The 18213-nt window shown below is 36.6% G+C and overlaps 1 protein-coding gene across 1 annotated transcript in view; it reads right to left on the bottom strand.

Moving 5' to 3' along the window:
- Positions 1-18213, bottom strand: part of SMARCC1 (SWI/SNF related, matrix associated, actin dependent regulator of chromatin subfamily c member 1) — a 180858-nt gene that overhangs the window by 128053 nt on the left and 34592 nt on the right. The window contains exons 4-8 of the mRNA XM_029241737.1: positions 15180-15261; positions 13962-14054; positions 11000-11069; positions 3486-3555; positions 123-198 (exon numbers count right to left, since the gene is read on the bottom strand). Of these exons, the coding sequence (XP_029097570.1) occupies positions 123-198; positions 3486-3555; positions 11000-11069; positions 13962-14054; positions 15180-15261 (391 nt within the window). The remainder of the gene's footprint in view (positions 1-122; positions 199-3485; positions 3556-10999; positions 11070-13961; positions 14055-15179; positions 15262-18213) is intronic.

Consider the following 18213-nt stretch of genomic DNA (forward strand, 5'->3'; position numbering starts at 1 on the left):
TAGTATGACAAGAAAGGAAGAATCATCGTTCTGTATCTCTTTAAAACATTGCTGTTGAGAACAGCTAAGAAGGGCTATTAAGTTATGTAAGAATAAATTTTGTTTTAAAAAGGATCTTTCACCTTCCATGGCTTTTCTGGAATTGGTGGATCTTCAATTTCCACATCAACATCATTACTATGGACCCAAGTATCATAGCTGTAAAGAAAATGAAAAAAGGAAAAACAAATTAGAACCCAAATTCATTCACGGAAAAGACTTTGATCAAGAGGTAAAAATACATTTTAAAAATGCTATTAGGATCCAGTAATAACAAATTATCACATACTTTTGTCTCTAACACTCTGACAAGAAATCTCTTCTGCAGAGGTCTACAGTAACCTTCACGTCGTAAAACCCAAAGTTTAAAAGCCTCAGTCCACAGAATTTCAACATGTTGATCACTCCTCAAAGCACTTCCCTTATTTGTCCTCTAAGACAGTACTATCATCTGGCATTCCTTCTAGTCACAAGCCTCTCTCTTCAGTCTCCACTGCCAGTTTCTCCTCTCCTCCCAAACCTCTTCAACACTGGAAGGCCCCAAGTTTCAGTTTTTGGAACAATCCTCTGACCTATTCATCCTCTCGATGATCATCTCATGCAGTTCTATGCCTTCTAACATATACTGATGACTTGAAATCTCATACCTGCCCTATTCTCTGAATTCTGCACTCATAAATTCAACTGCCAATTCCACATCTCTCATTACATGTCTAATAAAGCTTTCAAACCCAATACTGATACACTCAAAATTCAACATATAATGCCATCCCAACAATATGATCTAGCCAATCATCCTCCTCTCAGGAAATGCCAATTCCACTTTTCCAGTTGTTCTGGCCAAAATACTTGCAAGATATCCTTGACTTCACTCTCAATTACATCCTATAATCAAACTATCAACAACTTCTACCACTTCCACCTTCAAAATATGTTTAGGATCTATATAACTTCCATGTTGACCCAAAGGCCCTGGGAGTCCATTTTTCACATAGCAACCAGAGCAATCCTTTAAAAAACTAAGTCCAACTGTTCAAAACCTTCCAGCTCCCACCGAACTCGGAGTTAAAAGTCAAAATCCGTACAGTGGTTTGCCAAGGCTTCATGATCTGCTCCTATGACCTCATCTCCTAGTACTCTCCCCTCACTCACGTTTTATTCGACCCACCTGGGCTTTAGTGGTACGCTTTGACTATCAGACGGTGGCCACATCATGCCCTTTACATATGCTCCTCATTACCCATATATCCATCTAGCTCACTCCCTCCTATCTTCACATGTCTTTGCTCAATGGTTCTCTTATCAGAGAAACCCAGCTCACTGATATAAATCACTCCCCCTACTCCACAATTTTGAAATAAGCATAAAATTACCTACCAAATTAAAACTTTATCAGTGCTCCTATAGATTATTATAAAGCTAAGTGATATCTAAATGAAATATAAGTATAGTAACAAGCATTGGCTTCCTTTAGCCACTTCTCAGAAGTCAGCTGAAAAGCATTTGGAACAAGTACAGCTCAACAGACCTATTAACAGCGCTCTGGTAAGTTTTCTAGGAACATTTAAACATGAGTTGGAGAAAAAAAGTTCCTTTGACAATTAATTAACTATTCCAGGTAAAGACTGCAATGGTGAGTAAAAAAAATTTAAAACCTTATATTCTTTAAGTCTTGACAAGAAAATGTTACAATAAGAAGTGAGGGCACAAACTATAGTTAAGAAAGTGAACTAACAAGGCCCCTTGAGAAGGCAGGACATGAGCCAGCCATTATAGTTTATTTGATACATAAACAAAAGGCTAGCAAACAAGCTAACATGTCTTATAACGTGTTACTATAAAATTCATTTCAATCCTATACTTTATGTAGTTTGTCATATATTTGAGTTTCCACTGAAGTGTTTCAAAGGCAAGCTGAGTTCCTGTAATAGTTCCTATGATACTGAAAAGTTTGTTTTAATAGTGCCATGAATACCTAAAGCCTCGAAATAAGAAATGTTCTCTAGAAAGTATTTACTTAAATATTACTAATTAAAAAAAAATGTTAGTTCATGTAAAGTGGTCAATTATGGTTCAAAAAAGGTTGATAAGCAAGCTGACTTGATTTGGTTCTAATTAAGTCAACTTGTATGATAACTGTGAATATATTCTTAAAAATTTGAAGATATCTAAAGACATATTTCTTCCTCAAAAAATATATTTGTAAGTAAAATAAAGTCACTCAAATAGATTAACTTCAAAACAACACATAAGCAGACATTATATGTCTCCTGATGAAGAACACACACCTATGCAAGTCTTGTTCCTTCCCTAAACTGAAATAGATTCTGATCAACTCCAGAGAATGGAGAAACATGTTCAAATACATCACAGTGATGCCATAAAAAATTCCACACTGTGGTAAACTCTGCAGGACAAACAACCTGGTTTCTTAAGTAATACACTGTAAGGTGGGGTGGGCTTCCCCACAGGGAGAACCTATAAACTGAAAAATACTTAAGAAACATATCAACTAATCACAAGATGTGTTTAAATTCTAATTCCAACAAATACCAATCTTATCAATCAATCAAATATATCATATGACAACAATGACTTGATATTTGACATTAAGGAATTCTGTTAATTTTTTTAGGTTTGACAGTGGTATTGTGCTTATTTTTTTTTAATGAATCCTTATCTTTCAGAAATACATACTGAAATATTTATTATTGAAATATTGAAATGATATGTTTGGGATTTGCTTCCAATAATATGGTAAGGCTAGAAGTGGATGTGGATACAGATGAAAGAAGACTGGTCTGACATGAAAAACCCACAACGGAGAGTCTCTCCACTTGAAAATAGTGAAATGAACACTTAAACAGCTCTACCGTAGGTTTAAGAAGATGAAGTACATGAAAGGTTATCCTTATTCCTAAATGCCCCCTATGCAGGCATAATTTTAATTAAACAATAACCACCATTCTCACTGACATTTGTTCTTGTTTATAATATTCTTTATGCACATTTAGATACTGAAACACTGTATGAGTTATGATATATACTTCATTTTAGACATAAAATAACTTCATCTGTAATAGAATGGCATAGGTATTTTAAAATAAATAAATAAAATAAAACTAACCAGTCATAAAATACCCAGAAGAAAAATTCATTTCTTAAAGGAAACAAATCTAAATTAGCAGTCTAATACCATACTGAAGGACTGTTTTGGCAAACACAGCAAACATATCAGTTTAAGATAAATAAAGCCTGTGACTTCACTGAACTCCATAACTTAATAAATAAGGAAGTCAGTAAGAGAATACTCAAAAGAAGTGAGTTCAATGACTGAAACAAATCAACAAAATTGTCGCTATTCAGAAAGCGAAACTATATATAAATAACTCTGGCTTGCACTGACAAAACTCTTTATACCAGATGTCAGGACATATCAATATTACCTGTCTGGGTAAAACCCCCAATGCACTAACACCTGTTTGTCTTTTCTCATCACAGGTCTCAACCACTCTTCTGAAAGGGAAAAAGAAAAAACTTTAGTCAATCTGACAAAACAAATGAATAAACTATTACTTAGACTTAACTTTTACCTAGAGTTTTTGGTTTGCTAGTAAGCTCCTCCCCAAAATCCTTCCTCCTAATTGAATGTTATCTGCCATACTAAGGGGAAGTTTTTCAGCTGTGTATTCAGACTTACTAGATTCTAGGCCTATTATCCACCGCTCTTGACAAAACCAACTGTCTACTTTAGTATTTAAAATATTCTCCCCTCCCATCCACCTGCCTATCTGTCTCCAGATCCATCCAAATCAGTATCACTATATTCTTTACTGCCTCATTTCCCATATAGAACCTCTCCTCCCTTTTTCTGTGAAGCTCTGCAATTACTACACATCGTTCAAGGTGTAAGTCATGCTTCATCTCCTTGATGAAAGTTTTACCAACTATTCTTTTTCCTCCAGATCCACTTTCTCTGGTGTCCTATAGCACTTTATAGTGCTACATCAAAGGTTTTAACAGTAATACTATTTTTATTATTCTTTAATGACTTCCTATCTGTTAATATAGTCCTCCCAACAAGAGTGTAAACAATATGATCACATAATGTAGATATTTTGATTTCAAGTTTCCTTACCAAAGATAGGTGCAAATTTATATAATCACATGATTCTTGTTGATTTAATCACAGTTGAATCACATCTCCATTTCAGTACTTGGGATGATTCCTTTGGTAGTCTAAATTTAGCTTAGAAAACTTGATTCTAGTACTAAAAGGGAAATGATGAGGTAAGCCCCTTGAACCTCACATAATAGCAAAATAGAAAAACTAAGTGAAATCAGCCAAGTAAAACTGGCTTCTCATTGCCAATTTCAACGTGAAATAGCCCCACCTTCACTGACTAAAGCCATGAAGGCCACATGCCTATGCCCTTTTTTAAGTATCCAACTGCTCACCTTACTATCTTGAAAGAAATCAGGCCCTGTTCCTTAACCTGATATCCCAAGATGGCCAAGGAAAAAGTGAAAAGGCCAGTGGGCCTTTCAGAACTCGCTCTGTATAAATAAAATATACTGAGACTCTCTAGTAAGAGCTGTCTTTTACATAGAATACAAAATCTATCTCAAAGGTTGTGCAGCTTTAGGAGGTAAAGAAAAAAGGATATCTATCCTTTCTACAGCTGACTTTTATAAAGATTTTGACACTGACTGTCTTTGAAAATTTTCCCAGTAGCAGAAATAACTAAAAGTTAGAGATGTGAATTCACACTATTCCCGGAAATGACAATAAGTTACACAGAATCAGTATAAAAAAACTTAATTTTACAAGTACAATTTAGTCCAAACTCAGAATATATAAACAGCTCTTGCAACTAACAATAAAAAGACAAATAATCCAACAAAAAAATAGGCAAAGGGCCTGAATAAACATTTCTCCAAAGAAGATATACAAATGTCCAAAAAGCACATGCAAAGATACTTGGAATTCATTAACAATTAGAGAAATGCAAATCAAAATCACAAAGAGATACTGACACTCACTAGAAAGGCTAATATTAAAAACCAGGAAATAAAAAGTGTTGATGAGGATGTAGCAAAATTGGTATCTTCATACAATGCTGATGGGACTGTAAAATGGTACAACCACTTTGGGAAACAGGTTGGCAGTATCTCAAAATGTTTAACATAGAGTTGCCAGTATGACTCAGCAATTCATTGTCTAGGTATAAACATAAGAGAATTGGAAACATAAGTCCACACAATAACTTGTACATAAACATAATGTCATTATTATTATAAATAAATGTCCATCAACTTTCCATTGGCTAAACAAAAGGTAGTATATTCATACAATGGAATGTTATTTGACCATAAAAGGAAATAACACACAGGAAGTGACGTCAGCAAAGTGGCAAACAGGAAGGCTCAGACTTTGTTCCACCAGAGACGACTTAACAATATACTATCCAGAAAGCCCGGAAACCAATTAAGAAGTCGCACTACCCCAGGGAAGCTCGAAGTCGAGAACAGCTGCATTGAAACAGTAAGAAAAGTCATTTCATATCAACCACAATTACAATTCCCCCAAGCCAGCAGAGCTCAGCAGGATCACGAGGAAAAGCTCAGCTCTCAGCTTCTCCCTTGGGCTGAAAAGAAGAACGGATGTGTGTTCAACGTTCCTACTTTTCAGGGGGCTGCCAAGGGACTAGTTTGTCTCACCTGCCTTGGAACACTAATGGAATTGGCATATTTTGGATGTGCGGTGGTCACAGAGAAGAAAAAAGAGCTCAGAGGTTTACTGTAGCACCAGAGAAACACAGTGCCACAGATGGCTGGCTCAGCTTGCTGTGATGAGGAGAAAGCACACAGAACCCAACTTCTTCCTTGGCAGGGAAAAATTAGAGGGAATAAACATCCAGTGTTCTGGCTTTTAGGTGGGCTGCCCAAGGGACAGGTTTCTGTCTTAACTAACTCAGAGTGCTGATAGGGAACCAGCATACTCTGGAAGCCTGGGCACCCCAGAGATCAAAGAGGGTTCACTCAGTGGCTTGCTGCAGCAACAGCAAACTTGTGGTACAGCAGACAGACACTAGAGAGAGCAAGAGATTATAAATTCCTGAAAGAGGAGCCAGCAAACCTCTCTAACTGAGAAATTACATACTCAAGCCCAGAAACTGTTTGAGGGATGCCAGGATCTCAGGTTGAGCTGACTGGTGAAGGTCTTCCCCTGTACAAAGCCAGACCATAAAGACTGGGAGATGTGGCTGTTTTTTCAAACGCACAAAACAAACAAAGCAGAAGGGACTTCCATGGTGGTGCAGTGGTTAAGAATCCGCCTGCCAATGCAGGGAACATGGGTTCGAGCCCTGGTCCGGGAAGATCCCACATGCCATGGAGCAGCTAAGCCCATGTGCTACAACTATTGAGGCTGCGCTCTAGAGCCCTCGAGCCACAACTACTGAGCCCGCGTGCCACAAACACTGAAGCTCGTGCACCTACAGCCATGCTCCGCAACAAGAGAAGCCACCACAACGAGAAGCCCATGCACCGCAACGAAGACCCAATGCAGCCAACAAACAAATAAATAAAAAACCACAGCAGAAAATAACAAGACACAGAAAGAGAAAGGGAAAATGGCCCAATCCAAGGAATAAAATGAATCTCAAAAGCCAACCCTAAAAAAACAAAGATCTATGGATTACCTGACAAATTCAAAATAACCGTTTTAAAGAGGCTCAAGGTACTACAAGAGAACACAGTTAAACAACTAAACAAAATTAGGAAAACAATATATGAACAATATTAAGAACATCAACAAAGAGACTGAAACTATAAAAAAGAAACAAACAGAAATTCTGGAGTTGAAGAATATAATAACAAAACTGAAAAATTCTCTAGAGGGGTTCAACATCAGACCTGGCCAACCAGAAGAAATAAACAGCAAACTCAAACACTGGTCATTTGAAGATACATGTATATGTATAACTTTATCACTTTTCTGTATACCTGAAACTAACGCAACATTGTTAATCACCTATACTCCAATATAAAATAAAAAATTTTAAAAACCTGGCCATTTAAAACTATCAAGTCAGATGAACAAGAAAAAAGAATTGTGAACAGATAAGAAAACCAAAGGGACTTATCTGTCCATCTAAATAATTTATTTTGAACAAGATTTAGTCTGTTTTCCTCTTCTAAACAGTATGTCAATTTTTAAGAATTCTCTTCATTTATTTTCTTCTCTGAGGAACTACATATTCCTTCTGCTAAAACCAGTAATTCAACCTATGTTCTTAAACCAAGCCCTTTATCCCTACCAGGTCTCAACTCAACTATGTGCTTCAATTTACTTTTGCTCTGCCCAGAAATACACTGTAAAGCCACCACTGAAAGACAAAACCCAAACCGTCTGGTGGGTGCCATCCTCCACTTTCTTTTCCCTGCCACAAATCCTGGGAAACCAGCGATATTCCACCAACTCTACAACTTGCTCTCATTTCCAAGTTACTGAAATTTCATTCCCAAATTATTTCCTGACTGACCAAACGCCCTGTCTTAGGCTTCACTTTGATTTCTTTGTAGAAAAATTCCACTGCCCACCTCATTTGTTCGGAAATGCTTTCCTTTCCTTATTTTCCCTTGACTGTTAAGATATGGACCATCCTGGTTTGCCACCTATCTCCTTTACTCTCCTGATATATGAATTTATCCCATCCAATGATTAACATACCCCCTCACTCAGCAATTTAATTCAGAGCTTCCCAATGGGTCCTGTTCTCTAACCAGTCTCCACGTATCTGATATCCCAGAAATCAGCTCCCAGGAAAATTTTCCTACTACAGCCATAGTTGCAAGCTTCTCTTCACCAAAATCATCAAAATTTGTCTACCCTCTCCCTCATTCACCAAATAAAAACAAGCCTCTTTAAACCAGACACAGGTCCTCTCACCTACCCACTTATTTCCCACTATCTAAGACACACAGCCAAACTTTGCCATTTGCTTTTCCTCAAATTTCATAATTTACTGCCTCTATGCTCTTGCTTAATTTGTACCCCCTTCTAGCATGCCATACTCAAAATATTACGAATATTTTAAATGTCACCTTTTATTTTAAACTTAACTAATCTTCATAAAAGGTATACCGCATTTGCAAGGGTTTTACAACATGGTTTGTAATGTGTTGTGGCTGGTATTGTTATCATCTGCACACTTATCTAAAACAGTACCTGTACAGAGCCCAACAGAGAGCTTCATTGAGAGCCAACATTTACCTGACAGCCAGTTATTCTAAGGTAAATCCTATAGTGTGAAGAATCACATTTTACATTAAAAAATAACTTCCAATATATTAAAATTAAAATTTAAATGCTATCTCCTAATAACTCTACTACTGATAGCAATACCAAGCAAGCATTAGTATATAGTAATCGAGGCTGTACTAAACAAAGGAGAAAAACAAAACCAGCATGAATAAGGAATCATTAAGTATCTAGATGTAACAATTACAGTTCACATCTTTTGTTAAAAGGCAATTTTTTTTCCCAAAAAGTTCACAACCTACATGTTTTATACCAGCCTTATTAGTGAAAAAGTCAGCCAGCAACAGAAGGCTATCATAAACAGCTATTCACCACCTCCATCTAGTGGAAACCGATTGCTATTACCTAACAGGATAAAATCTGAGAAACCATCAATTAAACACTGAAGGCAGAGTGAAGTTTCACACTTTATAAAAGCATCATAGTCATAGAGCTAAAATTATGACTGTTACAAATAAAATCAAGCTTTCAGCATCAAAACTGATGATGAAAAGACTTAAATGTCACAGATAAAACTATACAACTCTTAGAAGAAAAGACAGTTATAAAACTTTATGACACTGGATTAGCCAATAGTTTCTTAGGTTTGACACCAAACACACAAGCAAGCAACCAACCAACCAACTAACCTAACCTCTTACAACTGTTTGTAATATCTGTTGGATCTGTAGTGATGTCCCCTTTCCATTCCTGACATTATTCTTTCTCTTTTTCTCGTTTATTTGCAGCACGACTTTAACAGCCTTATTAGTTTTTTCTAAGAACCATTTCTGAGATTGCTGATTACCTTGCTATTGTATATTTTCTACTCCATAAACTTTTGCACTTATCTTTACTATTTATTTCCTTCTTCCTTTAGGTTTAACTTGCTGTTGTTTTCTAATTTATTGAGATAAATTTCTTATGGACCATTGATTTTTCAGTCTTTCTTTTTTCCTAATATATGCATTTAAAGATATAAATTTCCCTCTGGGCACAGCTTCAGCTGCATCCTACAAAATTTAATGTTCTCGCACTTTATTATTCACTTCATAATTATTGAGCTCCAAAGATATTCTATTTCTATTGTAATTTCTTCTTTGACCCAAGGATTATATGGCAATATATTTCTTAATTTTCAAGCATCAGGGATTAACTCGTAATCTTTTTGTTACTGACTTCTAGCAAAACTGCACTGGTCAGGAAAAACACTCAGCGTCAGGTAATTAGCCATTCAAATCTGATATAATTTGGCTTCTTATATAGATGTCCTACACGGATATGTGGTGTTTACAAGAAGACTTGATCCCTAAGAGATCTATTTCTCAATCTAAATTAATTAACCTTGTTAGTTAATTCATAGTTTGTTTCCCAACTTTCCAACCCTTGAAAGAACGGTTAGCACAAATCAGTTTCCATAGATCTAATGAACTCTGGCCAATGACAAAATCAACTTTTATGATAGCACAGTTGGAGATCAGAATCTGAACCATTATAAATTCACCAAACTAAAATATTGCTGAGGGCTTCCCTAGTGGCGCAGTGGTTAAGAACCCGCCTGCCCGGCTTCCCTGGTGGCACAGTGGTTGAGAGTCCGCCTGCCGATGCAGGGGACGCGGGTTCGTGTCCTGGTCCGGGAAGATCCCACATGCCGCGGAGCAGCTGGGCCCGTGAGCCATGGCCGCTGAGCCTGCGCGTCCGGAGCCTGTGCTCCGCAACGGGAGAGGCCACAACAGTGAGAAGCCCGCATACAGAAAAAAAAAAAAAAAAAAAAAAAAAAAGGAATCTGCCTGCCAATGCAGTGGACATGGGCTCAAACCCTGGTCCGGGAAGATCCCACATGCCACGGAGCAACTAAGCCCATGCACCACAACTGCTAAGCCTGTGCTCTAGAGCCCACGAGCCACAACTACTGAAGCCCACGCATCTAGAGCCTGTGCTCCGCAACAAGAGTAGCCACCGCAATGAGAAGCCCACACACCTCAACGAAGAGTAGCTCCCCCTCCCCGCAACTAGAGAAAGCCCACGTACAGCAACGAAGACCCAACACAGCCAAAAATAAATTAATTAATTAAAAAAAAAAAACGAACAACAATTCAATCCAAAGTAGGCAGCAGAAAGGAAATAAAAGATCAGAGTGGCAATCAATCAAATAGAAAAGAGCAAGGCATTAGAGAAATTCAATGAAACCAAGAGCTGGTTGCCTGAGACCAATAAAAAATAAATATTAATTAATTAATTAAAAAAATATTGCTGAGGGGCCCTGTTTAGACAGTCAGTAAGCCAATCTTCCCAAGAGATGTTCTTCTGTCTTGCAATTTCTCTTAATTTTCAGAACACAGGAGATATGGCAAACATAAACATAGTTAACATATAATGCATAAGTTAGCTTGCCTAGACTTAACACCCAGATAATGATTACCAACAAAGAAATAAGTCTAATGATCAGAAAACTGGACATCACAGAATTAGTTTGCTAAGCCTAACTCAGCAAAAAAATAAAAAACTATAAATTTAAATCATCTATGATATTTATTTAATATTTGAAAGTCTCTTATTTTTTTAAAGCTGGTTATATTATTTAAAACTCTGCTAATATAATTTAAAATCTAGTAAAGTATCAGTTTATCAGTTCATAACCAAAAACTAACTTACCATCCTCTTGTGAGGAAGGATATGGATAAATGTGGTGGGAAGCTTTTGACTTCTCATCAGTAAATGTCCCCTGGAAAGCAAATGAAGGAGTAATGTAAAAATAAAACATATGGCAAACAAACTATGAGACGTCTTGCCAGATGCAAACTGCCTAAGAATTATAAAGGCATTATTCTACTTTTTATATTTTTTTGAGAGCAGTATTTTAAAACTATAATATTTTCATTATTTTAGTCAAGGAAAGAGATGGTGATTAACAAGAAAAAACAAAAATAAATTATCCATAGACACAGTTTTTACATCGTTGAATAGGAAAATAATATAAATACCTCTTTGCTAATTTTCTTTGTTGCTTTTTTTTTAAAGACTTTTTTTGATGTGGACCATTTTTTTTTTTTAATCTTTATTGAATTTTTTACAATATTGCTTCTGTTTTTTATGTTTTGGTTTTTTGGCCACGAGGCATGTGGGATCTTAGCTCCTGGAACCAGTCATCGAACCCATACCCCCTGCACAGAAGGCAAGGTCTCAACCACTGGACCGCCAGGGAAGTCCCCAGCTAATTCTCTTTGTACCTCTCTCTCTTTCTCTGGCTAACCTTATCAGTAATTTGAATACCTCCAACTAATTCTGAAAGTTACTCCAAAGTCATCACAAATTATCAATATTACTTGAAGTAAATCTATGCAAGTTTATAGCCATGAGACATAACCTACGGCTACATACATACAGGATGGACATTTGACTTCACTCTAGCATGTATGTGTCCATTGTTTTAAGTCAATGTTAGAATGCTAAAGTCAAGTTCTAGCTAGGCCACAGCTATAATACTACATACAGTCTAGAACATGACTTGGAAGTTATTCAGACACAAAAGTGCTCATTCTAGAGACCATAAGAATGATGAGAAGTCTTAAAATCAGGTGTAAGTAGCACATTAACATATTACCTAATTTTTGTTTTTGACAATGAATATTTACTAAATACTACAATTAGAAAAACATAATAATGCTATTTTCAGCTGCAGGAAAACTCTAAGCTTCTTATATTTAGGGCTATCTAAAGATTAAGAAAATAAATAAATAAAGATGAAGTAGCTACCGAATAAGGAAAGGAATTTTTAATCACTAGAAGTGTTTGAGCACACTTTCAACAGTCAGAGGAGAGGCTAAAAAGGGAATGTCAACATCTAATGTGCGAGGCAACAGTCAGAAGAGCACACTGTTGAGGACTTTGGCCTCTGGAGTCCATCAGAGAGGCCTCGGTTTGCACCTTAGCTCCACCATATACTACTTAACATGACATGGGCAAGTATCTAATTTTTTTGTGCTTCAGTGTCTTCTGTAAAATAGACTGGTAACAATAAAACCTATTTCACAAGAATTTTGTTAGGACTAAGTTAATAGACACAATGAGCTAACAACAGTGACAGGCACACTGTAAGTGCTCAATCAATGGAGTTATTAATGCATTTTAAATGCTTGAGCAAACACCTGATCATCAGTATTCAATAATGGTATTATTATTAGCTTTTAGGATCTCTTCCCTAACATTCTATGAAACTGGGAAGATCTTTATATCTCACTGGAGGTTATCCCTAGAAAAAAGTAATCACTAAGTCAGATTTCTTAAGAAATATGACAGCAATAAATGTTCAGTATAAATTGTAGGAAAATACATAAACTTTTCCCAGGATGATTTGGTAGCAATAACAGTATATAATTTCAGCTTGAAATCAACAACCAGCTGGTTAACCTGTTCCACTTATGCCCTCTAACATTCCACCTGTAATTAAGCTATACTTGACAGTCACTCCAATGAAGAGATAGTCTAAAAGAGAAAAGGTTAAGTGATTTGTTCAAAGTCATATGCTAGTAAAAAAAAAAAAAAGGAAGTAGACTTCAGATTGCTTGAACTGAAGGCACAATCCTATTACCCTTCTCTTTGGTACAGATGTTATATGTAGGAAAAAGACTGTACTAAATCTCCAATTTTAAGAAGTACTGGGTTGGCCAAAAAGTTCGTTCGGGTTTTTCCATACCATCTTACCAAAAACCCGAATGAACTTATTGGCCAACCCAATATTAGAAATATTTGCTTTGAGAACTTGGAAGATATTTTACTAAATGCTAAAACATAATTCAACCAGCAATTTCTCTTGCAGCAGAAAAAAGACAGATATTTCATGAGGCTTCTCAACTAATTCTAAGAATTGGTAAAACTGTCATTCAAATGATATTTCAAAGAATTATCTTCTGAGTATCCTCAGCTACTTTACCATGACAAAAGTCTGCTTACAGTTTAGCCACATACGTAGTCACAGACCTACACATGCATAAATATGCAAGGCCTTCGCCTAAAATGAAGTTAGAGAAAGGAGGTGAAGATGACAGGATATAGCACTGGTACATGTAAACCAAGACAAGGTAAGCTTATGGGGAAAACAGAATTTTCCAGTCAGTTTTTCAAAGTTACAAATATAAATACAATACATATAATGGGGGGAGGCAGGTTTACTTGAGGTAATATTTGATCTCCTCCTACCAACAACTGTGTCACCAGCTCTCACTCTGTTTGACTTTATAATTATGGTGATGCACAGTATGCTGGTCTCTTTAACTCTACATAAACATATTTCATAGTAAGACTATGATGAATCCATACCAATGACTTTATTAAATGCTACTCTAGGATACATACATGTATCAAATCATCACACTCTACAACTTAAATTTACACAGTGTTATATGTCAATTATATCTCAATAATGCTAGCGGGAAAATGCTATTCTAGGCTAAGAACTGGAGGTGAGTGGAGAGAGAAGAAAACTTGGTACTGTAAGAACCAAAAGAGAGAAAACTTTCACTTAATGCATATATATACAGATATCAAAAGGTATTATAGCTGAGATTCACAAGAATTTTACACTACACAATGCTTCTGAAGTGACTGTGTATATTACCTGATGTCGTTTGATTATATCTTTCAATTTATTAGCCAACTTCAGATCAATGTCTGGAATGAGGTAGATGTTGGGTCTGGTCAGACAATTGCTCTGAGGATAAAAGAACAGATCTTGAAATTCTTTTGGTTTTGAAATAATGTCACATTATTTATGCATTTACCCTAATGGCAAAAGTTGGCACTCAAAGCCATACTGCTTAAAATAGGAAGACGTACTTTGGTAGAGAATGTACAAGTCTTATTTCAATATAAAACCTAGGTGTTCAGCAGGCCACTTAATGCCATTCCCAGATCCCTTCTCTGCAGCTAGGTACACGTGCACAAAACACTGCTGAGACTCGTGACCTAGAGAAATTCATTATCTTTTTCATTAAGGTACCATCCTGATAAATTAATCCTCGTAGTCAATTTACCTGAACTTACCTTAACAGTCTAAGTCTAATGTAGCATTTTCACCTAACCTGGGAGGTGGAGGTTGGGGGAGAATACGTGGGGAGGGATGCCCATTTTGGCTCATCATCTAAGTTACTTAAAATATCAAAACTGTGGATTATAGCTCTTTTCCCCCATTTCTAATCTTATAAATAGCAATGATTAAAACATGCATATTAACTCCCCAAACTATCACCAAAAAACAAAAACCACTCAGTTATTTCTCCAAGATAATAGTCTGTGAGACAAGTTTCAGGCATTAAGTTAATGATAATACCTAGCAGAATTGCCAGCTGCCTCTCCCCAGGAAGGTTATTCAGTGATCACTAAAAATTACCTATCAATAAAAACACTAAGAAAGAAAAGAAGAAAATTAAGTGTTCTCTTCTCCACGTTATAATCTAGTTGGGGAAATAAGATTTATATTTATGGTACAACCATGAAACAAATCCAAAACAAAACAAAGAAAATGACTGTATACACAAGGGACTAGTAGGATGAGAGAATACTTATATTAAATATGAAAGATTCAAATAATGGATTAGATGAAGTTAATAAAGAAAAATATCATAGATTATTTTACCAAAAGTTTAAGAAAAAATATTCTATAAATGACAAGTTTTAGTCATTCTTTGTAGCTCTAATCCCCAAAAACCCGTAAAAATAATATAATAGATTTCAGAAAACTTTTCTTCCTTTGATCTTTTGGCAATCTAATAAAGCCAATCTTAGAAATGAAAGTATACTAACGGAAAAAAATTTTAATAATCTAACTTTGAGTTACCTGCACCAATGTTTTTTCAATGTTCATAAACATTTCAACATTACGATCCATTCGGGATGGATTCTGTAGATCAAACCTCCGCCTGTAAGAGAAGAAAATCATCAGGTAATTTGTCTCCCACCTTAAACAAAAGTGAAAACTTGGTTTTAGTATCCAATGCAAATGAGTTGGAAAGATCTGGAAATTAAAATAGCACTCTACAAAATGTATGATAGGGCTTCCCTGGTGGCGCAGTGGTTGAGAGTCCACCTGCCGATGCAGGGGACACGGGTTCGTGCCCCGTTCCGGGAGGATTCCGCGTGCCGCGGAGCGGCTGGGCCCTTGAGCCATGGCCACTGAGCCTGCGCGTCCGGAGTCTGTGCCCCGCGGCGGGAGATGCCGCAGCGGTGAGAGGCCCGCGTACCGTTAAAAAAAAAAAAAAAAAGTATGATATTCTCAGCAGTATAAGAAATCACAGTATCAACACCTTCATAAAACATTAAATTTTATGACATTAAGATCTACTCCAGTCAAAATGATCTACCAATTCCAAGAAGTATCCCCTGTTTTCCTTAAACCTAAGATATTTTACATCATACAGTAGTCCACAGATCCAAGGACAGTGAACTACTATACCACTCTTCAAGTATATATGGAAAGTCTATCTACTTTACATATGCTTAAAAGTCATCTGTTCAAATTCAACAATGCCTGTAATTCTCTTAGAGCCTACTATTGTCCCAAATGTGGTAAAATTCGCCTATTTACCTTTATTTGAAACCCTTCCCCAATGTCTCTTTATCTAAGTACCCAAGCATAACACGGGGGTGTTGTCTTTGCCTATTCTTAGTCATTTCCATAGGGTTAAATCTTTACAAATCTGAATGCTTCTTTCCTCATTATTTTTTATTCAACATTTACTTTGCTTTTGTTCCATTTTAATTCCAGGGAGAGGAGTATAGCTTAGTGAGTGAGAGTGTTGGCTGTGAAGTCAAACTGCTATGGGTTCTAATTCTGATCCCATCTTCATGTAGTCTTGAGTGATTTACTGATACAAGGATCAATTTCTTCATGAATACAATGGGCCCTAAGGGTTTTTGTGAAGGTTACATGAAGTATATATGTTAAGAGCTTAGCAGAGTGCTTATGCTTAATCTGTTAGCAAGTGATCAATAAATGTTAATCATGGTTATAATTTTTTTTTAAATCATTACTACCATGCACTAACTAGGATTAAGCAGTTTGAGTCCAGAGCTCATGCTCTTAATCCTCAGGTCATCCTGTTTTATCCTGCAGATGCTCCCCACACCTCCAACATTTCTAACTCTGCAGCCTTTCTAGAATGTCACCACCCACTCAAGGGCTTGATACTATCACTTCCAGAATCAATCCTCGAGTCTCTTCCTCTATGAAGCTATTGCTGTCTTCCTTCATGTTACTAATACATCATGTGCACCTGCTGTTACAGCACCCAGTCATTTTGCTGGTAAGACATTGCATTAGATGCCTTGAGGACAAGGACCAGGTTTTCTGACCTATACAGCCCTGTGGATAATGGAATGTGTGGCTTTATTCTGACCATGGTCTAATATTTATTTATTATGACTTTTTCATTACTGTGCTAAGACTGAAACATTTCCTAAAGTAATGCCAATTAAGAAATTAAGCAAAGTGTCCACTAAAGCACAGATATAGGTAATTCAGAATAGAACTAGTTAGATTTTAAAATAACATTTATAGATAAGAGGGACCTCCATCCCAGATAACTATCTTCTTTTTTTTTTTTTTTTTTTGCGATACGCGGGCCTCTCACTGTTGTGGCCTCTCCCGTTGCGGAGCACAAGCTCCGGATGCACAGGCTCAGCAGCCATGGCTCACGGGCCCAGCCGCTGCACGGTATGTGGGATCTTCCCGGACCGGGGCACGAACCCGTGTCCCCTGCATCAGCAGGCGGACTCTCAACCACTGTGCCACCAGGGAAGCCTGATAACTGTATCTTGATTTATCCTTGGTACACAGAACTTTTCCTTAAATCTCACCTCCCCCCCTTTTTTTTTTTTTATGTTTTTGAGTATCCTCCTTCCCTAACCTCTTTTGAGGAAGGGGTAGGTCAGAAATTCCAAGCAATCTGCATTAACTGGCAAGACAACAGATTAGCAATCAACTAACCAGGACAACGCTATTACAGCTGACAGCCTTCCATTGGTTCTTTCAGCACAATAAAAGTAGAGACATTTAAGTGTCTCCCCTTTCTAAAGAAGGGGTCGCTCTTTCATGGGCTTCTGATAATACAGGACTAGATCCAGGAATGCATCACTTACAGAACTGCTTACTTAAAGAGTTTACTTATTATTCACAGAGAAACTGCTTCCTTAACAAATGATTCAGATACTGGAGCTGAAGAGAATTATCTCTATTAGAAATCTGAGAAATAGTTTGAAAGCAACCATTAAACAAATTAAAATAGGGCTGCGTGGATTTGTCTGCAAATGGAGATTAAAAACTAAATGAATCTGTTAACAGAGAAAGAATCAAGAATTCATTCTGCCTTTCCAATTGCTGAAGAGTAAAGTTTCTCTTTAGAAAAGTATTCCAGCTAATAAATAAAGAAGGAATGACAGAAAAACAGTCTCTAACAAGGAATAATGTGAATAACAGTAAGGATCTATACCTTCACATTAGAATATCTACATTCTAATCTTTTTCAAAATTAGAATACTGCCACCTGGTAAGTTTTACAATTTTAAAGATAAGATGACTCTAGGCATTGAACATCAACTGTCCATTACAAAAAGAGAAACAACCAGACATTATATGCCTCCAGATGGAGAAACACAACACTGTCTATGAAGTATTGTTGCTAAAAAAAATGAAACTGAATCAGACCACACCTCCAGATCTAATTACCACTTTACTAGAAATTAAGAAGACTATGGTAAGTGACCTTCTTGGGGATGTATCAGCAAAATCTAGGACATAATACAATTCTACAAGACAACCTGTTTTTGTAAAAAATAATAATAATTATTTTTGAGGAAAACAAAGAGTGAGAAGG

Source organism: Monodon monoceros, unplaced genomic scaffold, assembly GCF_005190385.1.
Source record: "Monodon monoceros isolate NGI ecotype Baffin Bay Population unplaced genomic scaffold, NGI_Narwhal_1 Super_Scaffold_3, whole genome shotgun sequence".
Lineage (NCBI taxonomy): Eukaryota > Metazoa > Chordata > Mammalia > Artiodactyla > Monodontidae > Monodon > Monodon monoceros.